At 39.8% G+C, this 23,499-nt stretch overlaps 1 protein-coding gene across 1 annotated transcript in view; it reads left to right on the plus strand.

Moving 5' to 3' along the window:
• The first annotated feature begins 2,099 nt into the window (after positions 1-2,099).
• The window catches only part of dntt (deoxynucleotidyltransferase, terminal), a 75,661-nt gene continuing 54,261 nt past the window's right edge, over positions 2,100-23,499 (plus strand). Inside the window, exons 1-6 of the mRNA XM_086122070.1 lie at positions 2,100-2,290; positions 5,431-5,605; positions 8,012-8,122; positions 15,641-15,811; positions 22,366-22,437; positions 22,635-22,758. Of these exons, the coding sequence (XP_085978196.1) occupies positions 2,100-2,290; positions 5,431-5,605; positions 8,012-8,122; positions 15,641-15,811; positions 22,366-22,437; positions 22,635-22,758 (844 nt within the window). The remainder of the gene's footprint in view (positions 2,291-5,430; positions 5,606-8,011; positions 8,123-15,640; positions 15,812-22,365; positions 22,438-22,634; positions 22,759-23,499) is intronic.

Below are 23,499 nucleotides of genomic sequence, written 5' to 3' on the forward strand. Positions count from 1 at the left end.
TGCAGCTCCGGCTTTGAGCCTGAGCACAGAGAAGTGCGCAGTGGGAGGTCATTTCATTATTAGTCTCCCACATCCTTAACTAATGCAGCAATTAATGGTCCAAAACCTACACTGAGATTCAACCGATACATCCAAGAATGGAAGAAGGGAGGCTCTCTGTACATTTCTCTGTATTTCATTTTCAAGGCCTTATTCTATTCAAATGAATTTCAGGTTGGACTGCCAAAAACAAGTGTAAAAAAGATAATCGACATGTTTTTCAGGGTAATAATAATAATAATAATAAGAAGAAGAATTGTTGTTTATATATGAATTATTTATTGCCCCGATGCAGCACCTTGCCACAAAGTTTTGCATGCTTGTACAAACAAAACCAAAGAAACATTGGATTTACACTGTTGGTCATTCTGATTAAGTGCTTATCTTCCCAAATGTATAATGGCGCAAATTCCAAGGAGGAAGCATATTCCCGTTTCCTCCTTGGAGATGTGTCATCAAGCATAACCTCACTGGATTAATATGGTGTCAGTGTTTAATACTGTACTAGGTTGTGGCGAGCGGCTTCAAAGTTGACGTAAATATATACTGAAGACAATATACTGTATGTAAACGTTAACTTTCCATTTGCAAATGAAGTGCAGCTTTGTATATTCTGAAAAAGTAGAAGATCATGTAGCGGCAGATGCACCCTCAATGCATCATGGAAGTGCCTCGTCACTACGAGACTAAATAGACCTCAGTAAATGTCACTTAACAGGAAAGGCTTTGCTGTCATTTGCACTTGTGGTCTTAAATAAAATGTTCCTGTTTCCCCGGTGTTGTCAGAATGCACAATGCTGTAAGCAGACAGATCCCTTTAACAAGGCACAGAAAGAAAGAAAAAAAAACTAATCCAGGAGGATAGCAAGAAGGAAAGACAATCGAGCTACCTGGAGATCTCAATGGCCAGGAGCCAAGACTACATATGCCGGTTATATGAAAGGCAGCAACAAATGGTTTTAGACAAAGGTTTAGATTTGTAGGAAAACTCTGAATAGTTATTGGACAATGTCATTTGCCGTCGACATTTGACTTCTGTGAAGGAAGTCGGTTGAGAAATTGGGTTCAATGCAACTTCAGACAATGCTACGGCGCGTGAAGTCATTTGTCTCAGTGATATTAAAATGTAATGGTCTTCAATTTGACAGGAGGTCAAGCACCTTCATACCCAGCTGAGTAATTGAGGATAAGGGATAAACTGTCAAATTAGTCAACTCTGCTCTATGACATCCGTTAACCTAGAGAAGGCCAAGCTACGTGAGTGCAGTGGAATAAATTCTGTCAAGCTAGCTGGAGCAAAGTGAAGAAACCTTTATGAGATGTACTCATAACAGACAGAGTCTGACAGAGTCTATTATGAGTTTTTTCTCTCTTCTTCATTTAAAAGATGTTTTGCTGTAGATAATTGCATCACAGTGATATAACAGTGGAACTAAAATCACACAAGGTAATAGATGGCCTTCCTAAATAGTTATTTGAAAAGAAAAACATGAAGTCTGTTGCCAGTTTGTGCTCCTGCCCACTTCTCCTTCAGACATATTGTGGTCCACTTTGTCTACTTGTGTGCGTAAAGGTTGTGGATGAAATTCCACAAAAACTCTTATTTTTCGATAGTAAGCTAATTAAAGTGGTGCAGCAGATGGTGTTGACTTGGTCTGGACATAATGTGTGAGCAAGTGGCAAAATGAACTGGACATGGCAGGACAGCTGTGTGAGGTGACCAGAATTCAGGCAACTCCTTGGAGAGAAGCTCCTCTCATTCCGGACTGTACTTGAAATGAAACTTTGGAGTGCATATGTTGGGCACAACCACTTAAAGCCCATTATTGGAACATGCATTTGGCAACAAAAAAACAAGCCACTCAAAATTGCAGGTGTTTCTATGGTAAACACCAAAACTTCATCTTCAACACCAACACCTGTTGCCAGACGCTTTCTCTGCCAGCAACTGTGACACTGTTAGGAAAAAAAAACAAGAGGAAGACTGTCTTGGTTTTTTTTTCCTTGATGGAAGAAATGAGAACAAAGGCTGCAGAAACACTTAACTCATTCCAGAAAAGATGTTCCATGCTGCCGTTGCGCCTTGTGTTCGGAAGCGGTCAAAACCAGCGAGCGTCAGCGTCCCCAGGCATGCGGTGAAGTTTAAGGAGGTCAGACTGTACCTAGTGGAGAGGAAAATGGGCTCCAGCAGGAGAAGTTTTCTGAGCCAGCTGGCCAGATCAAAAGGCTTTATCGTGGATGACATCCTCAGGTTAGGAAAAAAAGTTCCATTTGTTACTCTGTATGCTGGGTTGGTCTTCAAAGACTTAAATGATACCTTTGAACTTAACTTACGCTCACTGTAGCTGTGAATGTCAGAGTATGTTCAGTTTTAGTTACACGTCTTGTTTTTATCATTATTTTTTGAACACAAAACACAGGAAATGTTTTTTTTATCACACACACACACACACACACGCACACAATCACAAACACACAGTCATATTTAAGGGGAGAATTTTTGTGTAAAGGTGTTTCAAGTCATGATGAATCAGCTGTAGTGTGTTACCTGTAGATGTGACAGGCCTTCATTGTTTGTATTCTCTCACTAGTTGAAAGTATGAAACCCAAAACTGCACACATTCCTCTGAATGATCGAAAACAAAGCATCAGTCACTTTCCTACGAGGAGATGTGGTTCATGCGAATTTCTCCATCGTGAGACAAATAAAGGTTTCCTTATCTTATCTTATCTTATCTTACATACATACGAGTTAACTCAGTTTACGGTGCTATTCAAATGAAAGTGTAGTATTTGTCCGTCTGTGTGTTAGCCTCGATAATTCATCTCTATGTTTCAAACCCAAAATAATTTTTATGATGATTTTTATGATTATGATTTAAGCAGTATGTAATGCATGCTGTTAATGAAGGGTCCTCATGAGTGCGGTAGAACCATGTGTGTGTGTGTGTGTGTGTGTGTGTGTGTGTGTGTGCGTGTCTCTGTGGCTGCCAGCAGCGTGACAGCTTGTTGATGGCAGCATTCCCAGAAACACAGCTTGAACGCTGCTTTGGTTACACTCGGCTTGATACAATAGTTTGAAACCAACGGCAGGAAATAGAGTGTGCTTGCCTCAAACTGACATTAATTCTGCAAGCCGACAAAACTGATATCAGCTGCGGTTTGATAGCAACAGCATATATTTCTAGTTTTACGCAAGTTGAAGGCACATTGCCCTCAACATATGGGCGGATGTAATGGGTGCAATGGGGAATATGCACATGCATGCACTTGCCTTGTTCACAGTATGCTCTCGAAGGTCAAGAAAAAAAAAGATTCAGTGTAAATCCATGAAAAGCTAAACTAACTGAGAAATATTTGTGAGCTCTTCACTTTTCGCAGATGATATATCCCAACTTTTAAAAGGCAAGATGAAGAATAAATACTGAGCCGCAGTCTGCATTTATAAATTTCAGTGAGCGAAGCATTCTCTGCACCATGGCAGCGGATGAGGTCGATGGAACGTTGGCTAATAAGTGTAAATAATATGTTCAATTTTTCTATTTATCCTAAAACATCTTATCTTAAATCCAACCCTGCGTCACATTATAGCCAAAGGTACAATCCTGGTAGATGAATGTTTCTTTTGAATCCTTTTTGTTGTGCAAAGCAAAAGTTAGTTGCTAAAGCTCCCGTTGCTTCTTCTTTTTCATCATCTTTTTCTTCTCTCTTCTGTTTAAGACGACTAATGAAAATCCGTGATGAGTGATTCCGCAAGAACTGAACCGCAAAGTAGCGAGGGAAGACCGCCGTGTATGACATGTTGTATCGGTAGATTAAAAAAACAAAACAATTTGAACATCTAACTTAATGATGAAAATGCAATCTGCAATTTGGAAATCCTTTTTCAAAATTATTTGTTGTTGTTTTTACAACTTTTTTTTTGAAGGCCACTTCATCAGGTACACGTGCAAATTTTTATTGGAGAGCTGCATGACAGCTTGACAACTTCCCATAGATAGCCCCCGCTAGATTTTGCCGCGAATTTCAAAGCTCTCCACAATTTTTTTTTTTTTAAAGATAAGATAAGATGTTAGGATCGACAAATACAATGTTGTCATGTTTTAAAGAGTAATGTCAGAGATGTTCGCTCGGACATGAGATAAACTTTATTTGTCCCATACTGGGGAAATTTGCAGTCTACAGCAGCAAAATGGGGGTAGGAGGTGTGGGGGACAAAGTGTTTCATTCCACAAAACAAATGTTTCATAAGTGCAATATCAAACATAGCATTAGCAATATATTTGTAGAATAAATATAATAAATTAGCAATAGCATAGAAAACACAGTATGAGGTGTCTGTGCGATTTACAATGGTTACAGGTAAACCTGCTCTTTTTATATTCTCCTTCACATTACAAAAGAAATGTGTCCTCTAATGTTAACTGAACGCGTCCGTGATGTGACGCGCATGCGCACGAAGCACAACGTCGAGTGACAGGGTAAAAGAGGGCAACACGTGGCGGTGTTCATGGAAGTAATAAAGTGATCCAGCATCTGCCCATTTTTTCCTCATTGAGAAGGAAATGGAAGCTATTGGGTGAAAAAAAACCTAAAACAGGGCAGCAGGGAATTGACCAGAGACTTCTCCATATCTAAGGTCTGTGACTTTTATGCATCCTTGTGTCCAGGCTCACTTTCAGTCAGACTCGGCTCCATTTATTCTGGCAAAAAAACAATTCAGCAGTGGGCTTGCTGTCTTGCTCATTTGCATGTCAGTGTGACTTTTTGAGTTCGGTGTGGCTACACATTAAATTACAAAGGAAGAAGAAGAAGAAAATAGGCAAACATGCAATGTTTTTATTTTTCACATTTCAACAATGCCTGACATTTTAGAAGCAAATAGGCTACCCTATGTTCAATGCATTAAGTTTAAGTTTTTGGGATATCTTAAATGGAATATATTGGTACACACAAGTGTACCAAGTAGGTATTATGAATTTGCTTGGCATGGGTATTGTAGGAAGTAGTATCTGAGCAAGTTCGTGGGATTAAAATAAATTCTTAACTTTTCCACCTAAGAAATAAAATGCAATATCGTAGTGGAATGTAAATGCCCACCATACAATATAACCCTCTTTCGTTCATATTGTCGGTTTGTTGGTTGTTGGTTAGCAGTCTGGGATGTTAGTCTGCTGGTTAGCGTACGTGCTTCTCAGCCTGGGAGATGGTGGCAATGTAAGTTTGAGCCGAATGCAGAACCTCATCGGAAGGCGCCGCCCGTCACATACGTTCCAAGATAGAATGAGTTCTTTAATTTTTTGCCAGTACTCAGGACCTAATTTTAGCACCGGGTCCTTGTGTGTGGCCACAATGGTACAAAGCATTGAAGTCATTCATCTTCATTCACAGTGATGATATCACTCACGTCGTGTCTGAGGACAGCAGGGCATCATCCCTGTGGGCGTGGCTAAAGGGATGCGGCCTGAAGAATCTTTCCAAGATGCAAGTCCTGCACATCAGCTGGTTCACTGAAAGCATGAGAGTGGGAACGCCTGCTCCTGTGGAGAACAGACACGTCATTCAGGTTTGGGTCATAAATCACACAGAAAACTCTTCAAAGCAAGCAGCTGGTTGTTTTAATGATCCGGATAACCAGACCATATCCACACAGCTGACTTTCAATTGATTTTTTTTTTCTCACAATTTGACAGATGTGAAGCAGTAGATGGCTTTGCGCAAGGGACCACAACCGACTTTTTTGCCATTCAATGGAAGCGGCTCCCCTCATTCCCTTTAAATTCAGCGGAGAGGAAGGCATGTGGTCTACATGGCAGAAGGACTCAATCAAGTCCATGCAGGAGATTGACACGTGCAAATTACATTTAAAAGACACTGCAAGAAGCGGCACTAAGATCAAAATGCAGCAATTTTTACACTTAGCATAGATGCAGTGTCTTTGAAAAGAGAGCCCAAAATCTTAATTCTCTCTTATTGTCTGGTGCCCCTGCAATACTGTCCATACATGATCAAAATATAAAGATGTGCTTTATCTACAATACGATAGGGGGTGCAGTAACCCTTTTTAAGCCTCTTGAGTACAGTATTGGGTTAATTGCAGTAGCAAACTATTCCCATGATGAACCATGTTGGAAATAGTTATCGCTTTGTACATTTTGTATTTGACAAAATACAAATACACTAACTACATCCTTGTCTTGCAAATGAGATGCTTGCAATTTATTTTGGAATTTGTGTATTCTCACTCGCTTCAAGTCTTCTCCGTTGTAGGGAGGAACTGTCGACTGGAGCCCATGTAGAAAACTGTCCACAGTTGTACTTGTAACATATTGTCCTTGTGGGTTACGATAAGCATAATGAATCTAATTTCCTCTGGTTGAGATGTCTTAAAAGCCTGAAAAACTCTAATATGTATTTTGAGCTTTACTTTAATCAATATGAATCCCACAAGTACTATTACCTGGAGGACTCATTTAACTTCATTTCAGCCTTTGCTCTTGTTACCATCTTGAGAGCAACTTCCATCCATATTATGTGGAAATGTAAAATGAACAGACAGACAAGGCAGCTAACGGAGACTCATACATATGCGGCAGAAGATGACTCTATTGAGATTTGACTACAAAAAAAGAAATGTTATCAAATAAAAGTTTTCCCAGACCTTATCTACATTTTCACCCCCAAAGCCTGTGAAAACTCTCACAACTTTCCTACTAAACAATCTTGAAATTTCTTTGTCGTCTTTATTATGGGCACATGGACATTGTTGCTCTTTTCCAGTCAACCTTGTTATGAAATGACAGCGCGAATAATGCCATGCTGGCATTTATTGATGCATTTCCCCAGGCCACCATAAACCCTCTCCTCTTCTTGTTGTGTGACGCACGTCTTCTGCAAACTGAACAAGGGAGCATGCTGTGGCAATTGAGCATGAGTGATAAACTCATTCAACCAGCTATCACGTAGAGATAAAATAAAATTCTGCAAATAGGCTGTGACTGAGAGGCATTTATCTCTTCAGCTCTTCTGGATAGCGAGGAAATAAAGCACATTTTATGTCATAAATGGTCCAAAGCAAGTCAGAGTATATTTGAAAGCATATATCTTCTTGCTGTGCAATATTTGTAATTGGCCCGCCGAGGCACATTTCCGGTATTTGTATTCTAGTGTGTAGGCATAGAAAGGCAGGTGCGAAATTCAAGAAGAGCAACGACCTAGATGACATTTACAATTTTTCCTTTTGCACATCAACATCCCAAGGAGCAACGCGTATGCTTTTAAGTAGAAAAATACTTTTGGTGCAACATTGTAAGCAGCTCATTCAACCAAGCAGTACAATACAATACATTCTGATTTATATAGCGCTTTCACAACAGCTGCAGCTGTAATAAAGCGCTTAACAAAACGGTTAATGAGAGAATTCTTCGCATGACTTTTTTGATGCTTGCTTCTTGCAGTGCATGGCTTGACTCACCGTACCTTTCTCCGGTTCCAGTTCTCATGCTAAATCCAAGACGAATTGGATGTTCACAACATTCCTTGTGATGTCTAATTATCGGAATAGATTTGATTATGCCTTTGACATATATTTCACAAATGTTGAACCGTTTCTTCACAGTATGAAAAAGGCAATTTACAGGAGGCAAATGGGATGATGGCAAGCAGATTTGTAATGCCGTTGGTTCAACGTTGTAATGGATTTGGATGCCACCAGACTGTGAGATGAGTGTCATTAGCCTGTTGCCCCGGAGACACGCGGTTATGAAATAACTTCAAGTAAAACGGTTACATTTTTATTCTCAGCTTGACGCTTGCCTCGGCTGCTCGGGGATATACGTAAATCCTTGGACACATCTAGACATTTAGCATCTCGGCAACCTTCAAGTACCTGCCATGATATGATACACAAAAGCAATACACTGTTTGTCATGCATTGATTTGTTCTTGAGTGCCTGGTTATGCCTGTACACAGGACACGCCGACTGCATTGCAAGAAGGATTGGCACCCACCCCCGTGGCTCTGGTTTCTCAGTATGCCTGCCAGAGACGGACCAGCACAGACAACAAAAACAAGATTTTGACAGTAAGAAAAAGTTACCCCTCTTTACTACATGACGCATATTTTGCTCTATAAAAACTAAAAGTTTTCGGAGCCACATGTTTTCTCTCTCTCAATGTATTCATCAGATGGTGGCCAAGACCGATTAGCTCCACCGGAATCTTAATTCAAGGCTTGAAATAAGTGGTCACAATGTATAATTTGCGTCTCATATGTACATGTTGAATGGCGCCGACGTCACACGTGCAGGAAGTCCGTGGCAAAGCTATTTGATTGACGCTGCAGGAAGATGACAAAAGTGTGGGAGCATTCCGGATGAAAACGCAAGGCGACCACTGTGGCGTATCATCGTTGCAACATGGACCTTGCTTTTCACTGTGAAGTGTTAAGCCACTTGGGACCCAAAAATCAACATCCCACAAATAAGTGAGATATATGTTAATGAACCGTACTAACATAACATTAGCCCTTTATCGATCTGGCGTCTAGGACGCCTCACGCCCATGACATAGAAATGCGGTGTATCAGATTTTTTTCTTTTCCTCCCACCGCCCACCCTCGCATAGTGGGATATGTCTCACGTGGCCCCACTATTTGTTTGTAGCCATCAACCAAAAGTGTGATTGAGCAAAATCCCTGTCACTTCTTGACCACGTGCTCTAGCTCCCTTTTCTGCACAAAATGTCTGCCGTGTGATTCCGGGCATCATCATTTGCTGGGCGCGCGCGCAAAGCCAAGCTCCTGTGCAGATCTGCACTTGTGCATGCCAACAAACTGTCTCTCTACTGTTTGGACACTTTTCTTTTTGTCTGCCTCCTCGGCAAACTATTCGGTCAGGCCATGCTCTTGGCAGAAACATGCGATGGCGGGCAAGGTCTGGTCATTGTCAAACTTGTACTGTGGCCACTCATTCGGTCCAAGAAGACACAGGATTTTATGACACCTTGTCTGGTAATATGCAGAAGTACCATAGGTACATTTTGCCCTTCTGTCATTCATCATTTGCGAGTGTCCAGGCCACCCGTCCGTCATTATTTCAACCTGAACCAAAACATTTGTTACTCCATCATCATTCCTTTAACCAAGCTTCCATCATCGCCATATCGCAGTCCGTCACCACTATTTTAGGGACCAACAGGCCTTCTTCTTCTTCTTCTACTTTGTTTTCTACTACTTATTGCATCATATGGATACTCAGCACAAGCAGTAAATCTATTTGGATAAAGAACCACACCTCTTACTGGGAAAACTAAAACAATAATATTGCACAGTATTTACAATCAATATTTAAAATCATCTCTTTGAAAAATGCAATAAATGAACAAAATATTACATACTGTGTGCGCCTTGTGACCCAGTAGTAGATAAATCGAAGACAAGAAAAGTTCATCACATCACATGGTGTGTCTCTCTCCAGCGATCTCTCTCTCTCTCTCTCTCTCTCTCTCTCTCTCTCTCTCTCTGATATACAATACATGACCCAAAACGGAAGTAATTGTTTAATCATGTCACCAAATTTAACAGAAAACCATAACCATAAAGGTTTATATGCAACTAAATACACATACAAAAAATAAATGAATATGAGACTTAAGCAAAGAGCGCAGATTTCTCTTTAAAAAAAATCCTCCCTGAAGAAAGATAGTTATTTTGATCCTTGTTAATTAATTAAAATATCAAATAAAGTGCAATATCAAACATCATTTGTTCCCTTAAATTGTCTTTGGTATAAATGGACAATAATCTCCCAAAGCCAAAATTCCCAAATCTTGTAGAAATTCTTTTGCAGTCGAGTTGAGGTTGTAGCAGTTAAAAGGACTCCCACTGTGTTTCCATTTCCACTTCATGTAGGAGTCCCGTTTTTACAATACGGTGAAGCTAGCTTACTCACCCTCACCATCACCACCACTCTGAAATATACGCCGCAAAATGGGTTAAAGCGACAAATGAGATGCTTCTGCAGCTGCGATATTCTGGAAGCGTACCAGATGACATGTTCACAAACCCGTGGCACAGAGCTGGCATATACCACATACCCTCAGGTGCTGGATTGGCCAAGAGGATGATGGACATGACAGTCCCCACCAGGAACGATGAATCTCTTACTCCATCTTCATGAACAGTGTTGGAGGGCTGGAGCAGGTTGGGGAAGCTGACGTCCCCATAAAATGACACGGAAAAAAAAAAACCTGGGAAATTATGAGGCCAGAAGACAGTTTTGCTCTGTATCTTGTTGACTGGAAAAGAATTACCAAGAACATGTACAGGTAGAAAGATCAAGAAACACACAAAAATATATATTTTAATGGAAACAATTTTTTTTTTTACCTAAATGAGCGTATATCGATTTTGCGCTTTTTGAATCCATTTTCTTCCTCTTCATTAACTGAAATTAGAAGCCACACTTGATTTATCTTGCCCATAATGAAATCATTAAGCTCATGTCACTGTACCTCCTCATGAGAGATGTTACTTAGGAACGTCCACATTGAAATAGCTCATTGGATTTTTTTTATTGTCTAATGATAAAAATGGAATTCTATTTCACTTCCAGTTCCAATATACTTCCAATTATATATATTAAAAAAATACACAAGAAACACACAAAAAAATACAAATCCAGCATGACGAGCATAATTGTGACAAGTCTTTTTTTCTGGTCCTGCCAGGTATTTGCACTTGGTGCCAGGCAGACTTTGTTGTACTATAGCTTAACTACTGGATAATGCAATAATAATAAAAAAAAAAATATATATATACAGCATATCCAGAAGCTTCTCCTTCTCCATAGTTACGGTGCAGCCTTATTGCAAAATGGATGAAATCCATTTTTTCTGCTCATAAAAACCATCTCCATTTTTGGGGAAGATTTTTGGAAAGAAAAAATCTGATGTACAGTACAAACATAATGCAGATATTTACAGAAGCTTAAATTTGAATTTTGCTGCATCCTGTTTTCACTGATTATCCTTGAGATTTTCTACTGCTTAATTAGAGTCTACCTGTTGCCAGTTGTTTTTTTTGACACGGTCTGGAAAATCCTGCACATGTCTACAGTGGATATAAAAAGCAAACGCTCCTGTTTAAATGACATGTTTCTGTGATATAAAATAATAATGTGATACCACTAACCAGTAACAAGGCAAGAAGCTCACATAATAGACTGCTTTTAAATGCATATAATTAGATGTCTTTTGTAGCAGTGTGAAATCATCTTCATCTCAGTAAGGTCCCAGTGAAGAGAACGAGTGACTGCACAAGATAAAAACATGCAACATTTGCTCCTTTTCCAAGACAGCTAAGAGGCCAATAGGAGGTATTTGTGGGATTTATGCATTTGAGCCAGTCACATGATATAGTCTGTTGTGATTCGACGAGAGGATCAAGAGAGGAGCAATCATGACCGACAGGATGTGTTATAAAGAAGGATGAGAAAGTAGATGGTGCAAAACAGCTTCCAGCTACAGACAAGGCTGCTCACTTGCTCACTCCATAACACACAATGGCAGTTATGGAGTTTGTGGAAGCAATAGCCACTAATATAAGACCAATCAAACACCAAGCTAAAATTATGGTAAACTCAATTGAGATAGAAAGAGCGTATGAAACCAAGTTTCTCGGATTAGTAATTGACTCAAAACTATGTTGGAAGCCACATATCGATAACGTAAAAAGAAAAATAGCCAAAACCGTAGGGATCCTCTACAAAACCAAGGAAGTGCTAAATAAGAGATCTTTGTACACATTGTACACTTCATTATTATTACCATATATGACCTACTGTGTGGAAATATGGGGAAATGCCTGCAAAACAAACACACTCCCTATTCTCAACCTACAAAAAAAAGCAATTCGAATTATTAATAGATCAAAATATACGGAACCCACAAATCCACTATTTATCAGATTAAATACGATGAAATTTTATGACCTGGTTGACTTTAAAATCGCCCAATTAATGTACAAAGCACACAATAACCTGCTCTGCCAAAACATTCAGAAGTTTTTCGAAATTCGAGAAAGCAGCTATGATTTAAGAGGTACCAACTTATTCAAAAAACTCAAAACAAGAACAAACATCAAGCAAAGAAGTGTATCTATCAAAGGTGTTAATCTGTGGAATAATCTCGAAACGGACCTGAAAATGAGTAAATCGCTTGCTGAGTTAAAAAACAAATTCAAAAAAATAGTACAAACAACCTACATCAATCAGAGTTAAAATGATAAATTCAAAACATTAAATATAATGATAAATCAGAACTAAGTTGATAAATAGAGAAAGGTATATAAATATCCATTATGAATTTAAGAGAAAATTGACACAAGAGTGTCAGGGTGTGGAAGTATATAATCCCGATACAAACCAAAAGTTGTAAAAATATCACGGTTAAGGGTAAAGTATGAGCCTTAATGGAGACTTCTTTCTTCTTACTTTTCTGATTGATATAAAAATGATTTATTAGATACAATCACATAACGGGGTAGGACTAGATAAGTTTTTTACTTCTTCCTACTCCCTTGAACATAATAACTGTGTTGAATGAAGATTGATTTCTTTCTTTTTACTTTTTTTATCTACCTTATTTTCTGTCAAATTATTACTGTATATATGTTTTATGTTCAATAAACAAACAAACAAACAAACAAACAAACTTGTCACCTTTGTACCACTGATCCCCAAATGTAACCCTTTCCACACAAATTTGACCGAGGCAGACACAGAAATTATCATCACACATATATGCATGCACGCACACAAGCCAGCATAACACATACATATACACATACACAAAGATATTCCCATATTTTAACTCCACATCATAGTTCAATATTTGGATTTTACATTTCTAGATATTTTCAAACCTTTTCATTTATTTTGTTTTATTATTTAGCAACAAATTCCTCACATTTCTAGCACCAAGGCATTCATTTTTTTGGTAAATAATTCCTTCAGCTAATTACCCTGGACTCACCATTCTGAATATGCTTATATTTTTATTTTATAATTCATATTTAGTTAAATACTTTTTGTTCTTCTACTTCTCCTTTTCATGATTTTTGCTGCTGTGAATTGGGAATTTCTCCATCATGAGACGAATAAAGGTTTTCTTATCTTATCTTACACATTTTTTGGTGCAATCATTTCATGTAAGTCACTGGTACATAAGATAAGGGTAAATCAAACCCATTGTAGCCGTTAATTATTCTTAATTACTTGTCAGTGGGGTTTCTAACTTGGTTTCACACTTTCTTTGTACACATGCAGCAAAGCAGGTTGTTGTGTGAGCATGACTCACAGGCATGGCCGCAAGGCATGGTGGTGGGAGGTAAATTGGCATGCTGCATCAATGTGTCTGCAGTGTTTGCCCCAATGAGCCATAATTCCTCATTAATAAGATGAGGGCCATAGGGTGTTCTATTTGCCCACTGCTAAACTCTATTTAGCTGTTACTATAACAGAAACTGATCGATTGGCTTCATGCGTGTTTGTGCTAGCATAGGTTCAGGAAAAATTATGATCATTTTGTTGCTTCAACATTTGCTCATTATGGTTAAACTGGTCATTTTGTGAGGGTTTTTATTTAAAGACACAGGGCCCTATTTTTGTGCTCAGTGCAAGTCTAGCATGAGCATGTCATGCTAAGTGCTAGACAGCAAAGACGGTGGGGCTTGTTTCCGTCAGTGACAGACTGACAGGGCTCGACCTGGTTAGTGACGATTACACTGTCGGACAAAAACCACTTCCGTCAGCACTTATATTTTATATATTTTTTAATTAATCGTCATAAATGGGCAGCAAAACAGGTGTCCATCAGTGATGAACTGATGGACCTTCCGTCAGTGCTGACATAATACCCACCTCTGTGCAAGATGATGATAATAATAATGCATTCAATGAAGTGATTTCGACAGTGATTCTGATTTTTTTTTGGGCATATTTCTGAATGAAATACAATGACATCCACCACACATCATCAAGCGCACAATCTGTATGACTGCTCCTCGATCAATTCCACCCACATAGCAATACACTACCGGTGCCACAACTTTGACCTGCTTCTGTCATCAAATTTTCAGATGCGCTGGGGGCATGAAATAGAAAAACGCCCTTGGTCCGTTGAATCGCCCAGCACAAAAAATGAAGAAGGACCAATTTTTATGCCGAGCGTGCGTGCGCCCGTCGACAGAAATAAAGCCCACACTGATCAATACTAAAGACTCAGTCCTTAAGACCATGGTTTACAATTTAACAGGAAAAACATGATCTAAATGACACACTCAAACAAATCTATCATCCAAACTTTGCATTTGATGAATTTTGTTGACCACTTAGTCAGTCCATTCATCCATATTCCACCACAAACCATTGAGGGTAACCACTGAGTTGGAGCCAATGCCAGCTGATATTGGGGTGACATGTTCACCAGAAAAAGATTATGAAAGAGATTATTAATAGATAAATTGAGAAAGGTTGTCATTTCAAAGTTGTATCATAGCACAGCAGCCGTCTCATTCTGATAAACATTTACATGCTCTCTGCGCCATCGCCAGCCCGGCTTGTTGTGTGTTGCATGCTGTATAGAGAGTCATCTGTGAGTGAATTAGTTGCTCCATCTCCATGTGGTGCATTAAGCGGGTCAGTGCATCCTTGGGCGAGCTAGTGTCCTGTTTACTGACATGAGGCTGCATGTCTGCACGAGACAGCGGGTGGTGCAGTGACCTCAAATGAGGGTTTGGCTTCAGGCAGAAATATGGACTCTTCCTCGGCCTGGTCAAATCGAGGAGCGTTAAATCCAGGCCTTATTTGGAAATCCTAAATGGCAAACTACTTTTGTTCGAGAAACATATTTTAGGTGACATTTATTACAAAAATATCAGCACACTATGAAACACAACCTCAAACATCATAAGAATTATTATTTTTTCCTGAAGACACACACTTCCCAGTTTTCATGAAGCATTGCAAATCAATTGAAGTTATTTTAATATCGAATTAAAATCATTGAGAAGTGAAAGCATTTCTCATAGTGTTGCTCTTAGAGATCATTTCACAGCATGATAAAAGTGGCATGTCAGCTCCAGTCAAGTTCCCGTCAGTGTGTAAAACTAAGAAGTGAAGAAGTTTAAGTCTTTCCGTATACTGAAGCGCACCAAAAGGACGTGTAGTACGTAATTAAAAGTAGCTAAAAGGCAAATCGACTTTGTCTGTGTGACTTAATTGCTCTATGTTTGATTCCCATTGCTCACCTTGCAAGGTCTCTGCCCTGCCATCCAGAAGAGAAGCCAAGCCCTTTATCTTACTGTACAATGACTGCAGTTCCTTGTCAGGTTTCCTACATGAAGGAACCTTTGATACATGTTTGATTGAACATGCTTTGCAACCACATTTTCTTAATCCTTTCCATCGTTTTGTACTACTTGCTTCAACAGCTGATATTCTGTGGAAGATCCATTTAAAAAAACAATCAGCATTACGTATCGACAAGCTAACATGTCAAATGTTTCTTTTTTTTTGTCTGTCATGGCCTTCTACGCCTGCAGGATGCTTTTGAAGTACTGGCAGAGAACTACAAATTCAGTGACAACAAGAGTTCATGCCTTGTCTTCAGCAGAGCTGCGTCTGTCTTGAAGAGTCTCCCATGGACCGTGCAGTGTATAGAGGCCACTCAGGGCCTGCCCTGCCTGAGGGAGAACACCAAGGCAGTCATGGAGGTATCATATTTAGTCTTTCAATTAATTTGCAGACAGGGGGCATATATGCATAAGGAAGAACACGTTTAATTTTCTTGAGGATCTGGTTATAAAGGTTTAGCACGTCGACTTCACAGTGCAGAGGTAGCGGGTTCAATTCCAGCTCCGGCCTCCCTGTGTGGAGTTTGCATGTTCTCCCCGGGCCTGGGTGGGTTTTCTCCGGGGACTCCGGTTTCCTCCCACATTCCAAAAACATGCATGGCAGGCTGATTGAACACTCTAAATTGTCCCTAGGTGTGAGTGTGGGCGTGGATGGTTGTTCGTCTCTGTGCGCCCTGCGATTGGCTGGCAACCGATTCAGGGTGTCCCCGCCTACTGCCCGAAGACAGCTGGGATAGGCTCCGGCACCCCCCGCGACCCTAGTGAGGATCAAGCGGTTCGGAAAATGGATGGATGGATGGATGGATCTGGTTATAAAGGTGTGGCTACAAGAAATTTCTTCTCACCTTTCACCATTCTATGTGACCAGTGGACTTCTCTCCACCCAGAATTAAATACGTCCTACATTCTGGTCCGCCAATTCACTTGAAATACTTATCCATTACATTTACTCTGTATTTAAACTTAAAGTCACCTTCTCTTTCCCTCATGAGATCATGTGCAATATTATGCATGTATGTAACCTATTTTCAACAGTATCCATTACATTTACTCTGTATTTAAACTTAAAGTCACCTGCTCTTTACCTCATGAGATCATGTGCAATATTATGCATGTATGGACCGTAACCTATTTTCAACAGTCGTTATGACCCAAAATTCTCAAGTTCATCTGAGAGAATATGTTTACATGCCTTGGGAGCTGCTGCTATTTGTATTACCAACAAAGTTCAAATTCTTTCATGTAATTTAGGTCAATGTATGAAACACAGTAACTGTGCAGTGAGATGATTACATTGTCATATAGCGAGCTGTATATTTGAGGTGTTGATTGGTATCGATCTATCTATCTATCCATCCATCTATATGTGTTAATGGGCATCACGGTGGACAACTGGGAAGAACATCCACCTGGGTTCTCTGGCCTTCCTGTGTGGAGTTTGCATGTTCTAGCTGCGCCTGTGTGGGGTTTTTTCCGGGTACTCCCGTTTCCTCCGACATTCCAAAAACATGTGTGGCAGGTAAATGGAACACTCTAAATTGTCCCTAGGTGTGAGTGTGAGCATGGATGGTTGTTCTTCTCTGTGTGCCCTGCGATTGGCTGGCAACCATTTCAGAGTCGCAATGACTCCCATTTTCTACTTGTGTTATTTTCCGCAAAGCTTGTAACAGATATTTACGTAAAATCTTGGAATTAAAGTGAAGTCATTAAATAGAGAGGATAAATTTATTTAAAAATGTTTGTGATTGCTTTCTTTGATACTTGAATACAATCTTTCACCTGTAAATTACAACTGTTGAACAAAAGAATTAAAACTGACTCAGATTTGCAGGCATCTTTCTTATATTTTGCTCACGTAAACACTTTTCAAAAATTCTCACTGACAGGTTAAGTACTTCCCACGAGCACTCCAGAAGTTTTAGTTTGCGAGGTCCCGAGGAGGTAACTGGAGCAGGGTATTTTGCTCTGAGATGACGTGCCAAAGACATCTTTATTGTGGTATTTTGCACAGATTATTTTACAATTCACAGTGCTGCCTCATGTTTAGGTCAGCAATCTCCTGTGAGAGATTATCAAGTGCGCAACGAGAAATGATCATCAATTCTATGCCAGAGACATACAGTATAGATACTGCCAGAATCATGAAATGCTCTTTCCCAAGTTGTCAGAAGGACCATTTCATCTGCACAACCAACTCTTGCCATTCATACAACAGACTATAGCTTTGTATTCGACTAAACAGGTCCAGATTTCACACCAAATAATTACATTTATGAGTAATTATGAGTAATTCGATAAAAGATACAATTTTTCTTCCCAGATATATATCCTTTTTTTTTTTCTTGGTGGTGCGCCATGAGATTTTTCAAATGTACAAATATGGTCTTAACAAAGTTAATAAATAATCACAATCTAAATAAATATGCCATATATAAATAATACATTTCAAATTTTCCAAGCTAATCTTTCAAAATGATTTTTACATCCATATACATGAATCACATATATTTTTGACAATTTTTGGGCGGGTGGAAAAAAAAATATTTGTGGATCACTTTGCCTTCATTGCCTCCTCTTGTTTGACAAGAAAATGTCCGGTTGTCAGGCAAACTATTGCGACTGTGCTCTTGAGGCGACAATGCAAGGTTAGTTGACATGTTTAATCATACAGCATAAAGTGCGTCTCTTGGTGCATGTTTCAAAATCTGTCGTATCTGTCAGCTTTGAGCTAGAATCTCTGAAGAATATCACATGAATATCCCACAATAGACAAAATTAGACTGGCATTAGACTCTTGTTCTTGTTGTTTTTGCAGCATGCATTCAGATGCTCAACCAACCACCAATACCATTTTCTTTTTACTTTGAGCAGATGGATCACAGATCAAAGCAAGAACATGACATGGCACATAAAACAAAGTGAAAGCAGACAGAGTGAAAACAACATGCTTGATATGGTTGTGAACATTGGAGCGACACTCAGATAGCAATGACTGAAGATTAAAACATACTGATGTGAAGGTCTGGCAGCACTGAAGCAGTTTTTGTGATGAATAGTCTGTGTGTGTGTGTGTGTGTGTATGTGTGTGTGTGGGCGCACGCACGCGAAAGGCAAATATGGTGAAGGTGATGGCAGGCTAGTGGGTGTGTGAGCTGCTCTCTGTCGTACTGTGGTTCCCGTTTCGATGCGAAGGTGACTGACTCATTGATTTGTGAGGTCACCCCTTAATTCTCCATACTAAAGAAATATATTGTGGAACAGTGGAACGCAATCTAAATTTCAAGCTTTAGTACATTTAAAAGAGATGATGACTGACATAACCCATTTTGTGAATGAAGACCAATATAGTGTGGCCAGCTAGCTAATTAGTTGTGCTCTATTGAGGCAGACAATTAAAGTGGAAACATACTGAGGTTTCAAAGCAAATAGTAACTTACTCCGTGCTTCTCAGCAAAAAGGTTCTGGTCTTCGGGGACAAACTTGGACTACATAAAAAGTCACTGGACTGGCTCCATTTCCTTGTCTCCTAAACAAAAAACACCAACTCTCATAGGTTAAGAGCTATATTGAAAGAGTAGAACAATGAGGAACTAAATTAACTTTCCGACAAGCAGTGAGATTTTTCCACAATGCAGGATATGCCTCAACTGTTGACCTACTTGATTGTGCATTTAGGACATTCAGTTGAAAGTGAATGGGGTGCTTGCGTCTTCCTGCGTTATGTTGACATGTGTATTGACATCTGTATTTGTGCTTGTTCTGTGGAGGTACTCTAAAATACAGCTGTTAATTTGAGTAGTGTTTTCTCAATGTGGATCAGTCCTGTGATGGACTGGTGATCAATCCAGGGTTCACTCCAACTCGCAGTCATCAGAATCATAATTGATTTTATTGCCGTTGTGAGTGAAAGATACAGAAATAAAGTTACAAACATTTCACTGGTGAATGTGTTCAGTGAAGGTGTTTTTAAAATTGGAAAGGAGAAAAATACTGTACACACAAAAATATCAATATGCAGCATGGATGCGTGACCAGAAAGTGGCTTTATCCACCAAGCGGTACTTGTTTTTCAACCTCAGAGCGGAAGAATGGTAACAGATGTGTCAACTATTGGAAACAATGTGAGATCTCAGCGCGATAGTTAAAATGCAATATATTGAAATGTGACACACTCACTCAATTGACTGCAGATCACCACGAAGGTGGAGTGATACTATTCTGCATATCAAGAAAAAAATTATTGGAAAGGTTTATTTTATACACATTGACACATATATGGGCAGCACTGTGACACAGTGATAAACACATCCTCCTCAGAGTTCTAAGGTTGTGGATTCAAATCTGGGCTCTGGTGTGAGGTACTTTCTTTGAGGGGTAGACTCCTCTGAGTCTCTTCCGAATGATTCCCAGGCACAGACAGCGAAAAAAAAAAAAAAAAACTAACACAGCTTGCGGGGCGGCCCGGTAGTCCAGTGGTTAGCACGTCGGCTTCACAGTGCAGAGGTACCGGGTTCAATTCCTGCTCCGGCCTCCCTGTGTGGAGTTTGCATGTTCTCCCCGGGCCTGCGTGGGTTTTCTCCGGGTGCTCCGGTTTCCTCCCACATTCCAAAAACATGCATTGCAGGCTGATTGGACGCTCTAAATTGTCCCTAGGTGTGAGTGTGGGCGTGAATGGTTGTTCGTCTCTGTGTGCCCTGCGATTGGCTGGCAACTGATTCAGGGTGTCCCCCGCCTACTGCCCGAAGACGGCTGGGATAGGCTCCAGCACCCCCCGCGACCCTAGTGAGGATCAAGCGGTTCGGAAAATGGATAACACAGCTTGCTTTGGTTGAAAAAGGCTGAATTGATTGAGTACAAGCTTGTGTCAAAATAGCTGAGTTCCGAAAGTTGTGCATGCTTTAAATCTTGATTGAACGCTTCATAAATGCTTTCAGGTTGGCCCCATAAGGTATCTTCCTTTCGCTTACTGTATGTGAAAGTCCAGAAATGACACACTAACATCCAATACTAATGCCAAGCGTTACCTCATCTCACCTCATGAAGAATAAACTGTCTGCTTTTTTAATGTATTCAGCAGGCCCTCAAAATACGAACACTGAGAGATTGTTCGTAAGCTGAATCGATCATATGTCCGGACACATTGAATTCCAAACTATAATTGTCATGTGAGGTCATTAACAAAATCTGTAGTGTGGTTCCAAAGAAAAGGGGACACGGGAGGCATGTCGCAAAATAATCAACTATTATTCACTTTCTAAAATCAGGAAGTCAACCGTAATTCGACCACACATAAACTACGGTATTTTCTGTATTATAAGGCGCATCCGATTATAAAGCGCACTTTCAATGAATGACCTATTTTAAAACTGTTTTCATATAGAAGACACACTGCATTATAAGGTGCATAGAAGAGAAGCTACAATAGTGGCTGCGGTTGCGCTATCCATCCACTAGATGGCGCTACGCTAAAGAGAATACAATACAATTCAGCATTATTAAAATACAGCCTTCACAACTGCTGCAGCTGTAACAAAGCCAGGAGACCTGCTCACAAACACTGATATGAATCATAAATACAAATGGCATGCCAAATAATAAATGGAAGACAAAAGTTGTGAAGACAATTTATTCAACAAAAAGTCACACAAACCTCGTGGGCTCACATCCACAAGAGGCTAAATAGCCTTAGAAATCTTGCTGGTCTCCTTCTTCCTTCGTTTAGTCAGTAGTTGACTATGCTTTTGGTATTTTCTTCGTTTCATAATGGCTGCGCAGAGCTCACAAAGTAGTGGTCTGCTTGATTGTGTTTTGGACAATGCACATGTCAATTAGTGTTGGGCAGAACCCTTTTCGGTTACAATCGGTTGCTGCTAATAATCGCCACTAGATGTCTTAGGACCACTAATAGGGAAATGACTCAATAGGGAATATAATGAAATTGGAACACCATATGTAGGGTGCATTTGCTTATTGGGCGCACTGTTGGCTTTTGGGAAAATTGAATACTTTTAGTTGCGAAAAATACGATACTCAATTATTAGTTCTGTGCAGGAATTACGTCAACAAGCACCACAATACGCAATACGTATTATAACTGTAACATAATGTTTAGACCAAAGTCGGTATGCATATATGGATACGGAGGAGTAGAGATCATCACCGGAGATTTCTTATCTTCAGTGCATTCCTCCAAGTGCTAAGTTCAGATAAGACTGCTGAGGTGGCACCATTGAGGAGGCACGTGCTGACGAAGGCAATGCAGAGGATTTGGCAGACTGAGTTGTCATCATTTTTCTTCTTTGTGTTGTTTAATGGCAGCTGGCAAGTTGACGAAGTGGTCCTCCTCTTATCATGTCGTAGTGTGGAAATGCGCACATGGAGCGGTATTGCTTGGCATGGGTTGATGCGGAAAGGGAAAGTACGGTACTGAACAGTATGACGTGTGGCAACTTTCCACCTCCATTTGGGACTGTACCAACTTTGGGGTGAGTGTCAGGGGAAGTGACTGTTCTATTTACACTAGGCGGTGACGATGCAATAATAATACTATGCTTTTATTTTTATTCTAATCTACACCGCAAGTCATGTACCAGTACTGCGCCACAGTGCTTGGTAATTAACATAGGGCTGACAAAACAAAAAGTTGTCCAATACAGATTTGTTATTCTGATAGCCTTTGCAACTGACCATATAAATACAAATAAATAAGTAATGAACTGAACTCCTATGCGAGAATAATTTTTGTTCTGCCAAAGCAGGTTATTCCCCACCCACCCAAAATGCACATTGCAGAGTAGTGATGAAGCAGTTGCAGTACAGTAAAAATTCGATGATGGAGAAAAAGTGAGTTATTTGTCAACGGTTGAAAGAACATGATATATGTATGTATAACATGATCAACTTTTGTTTTTCAGGAGATCCTCCAATTTGGCCATTCATTTGAAGTTGAGCGAACCCTCTCAAGTGAGCGGTATCAGACCTTAAAGGTTAGTCTAAAAAACAAGTTCCGGTACTCTTTATCTTCATCAACACTGCAACCTCCCTTTGTGTTCTCAATTGAGGTGCTTTTTGTCCTCTTGAATGGCCATCCATATAGCATTTCAAAACTCTGGCAGCTAACCTCTTCTAAAAAGAGCTGTCATGCAAGAGCTTCTTAATGAAACCCTTTCTTATTTCCTGACAGCTGTTCACAAGTGTGTTTGGGGTTGGACCAAAGACGGCAGAGAAATGGTACCACAGGGGGCTGCGCTCATTTCGTGACATTCTGGCAGAACCCAGCATTCAGCTCAACCGGATGCAGCAAAGTGGTACACTCAACATCTCATCATCTCTACTCTTCTATTCCACTGATTATAGAGGGAAAAATCCAACTGGCATTCCGAGCCAAGAAAAATGTTACAAATCGTTGGATTCTTACTGCCGTCTGATATCAGTGGGGATTTTGTTTTAATTATTTTATTTTAGGCTTATTTTGTGTGTGTGCATGGGGGGGGGGGGGGTGCTACACTGGATGTTTTCTATAAAGAGAGATGACAACACCAGGGAATACACAATTGAAAACAGAATAATGAAAGCAGCAGGGGTATTTTTAACAAAATCCAATGGTGATTGTAAAATGGAGCCCTTGCTGTGAAATCTCAAATCACATGCAGTAAGCTTTTAGAATTCAGTAGGAACGGCGCTTGGACATTTTTTTTAAAATACCAGTAGCTTGCTGTACATGAGGAATAAGACTGTCCTTGGTATTATGAAGGGTTTGTATGGAAAACATTAAGATGTTTCCAGAAAATTGCTCAATTATATGCAGATTATTTACATGTATGAGTGTTGAAATGTATTTTTTTTGCCTGTCCAACGAACCTCTTAAATAGCAACAGTTTAAGCTTTTGTCTGTATTATCTCCCTACGAGTACTTCTAATACTAACTGTGCAGTTATTGTCTTTGGTGTTTTTTACAACAATAAACTACGGTAACATTACAGAAGTTTCTTTTAACCACAGCACCATCTGCTGGGTTGGTTTCACTGGCCCAATTAGACCCAGTACTC

The sequence above is a fragment of the Hippocampus guttulatus genome, chromosome 10 (assembly GCF_054856545.1).
Source record: "Hippocampus guttulatus isolate MCC_2025c chromosome 10, RoL_Hgut_1.0, whole genome shotgun sequence".
NCBI lineage: Eukaryota > Metazoa > Chordata > Actinopteri > Syngnathiformes > Syngnathidae > Hippocampus > Hippocampus guttulatus.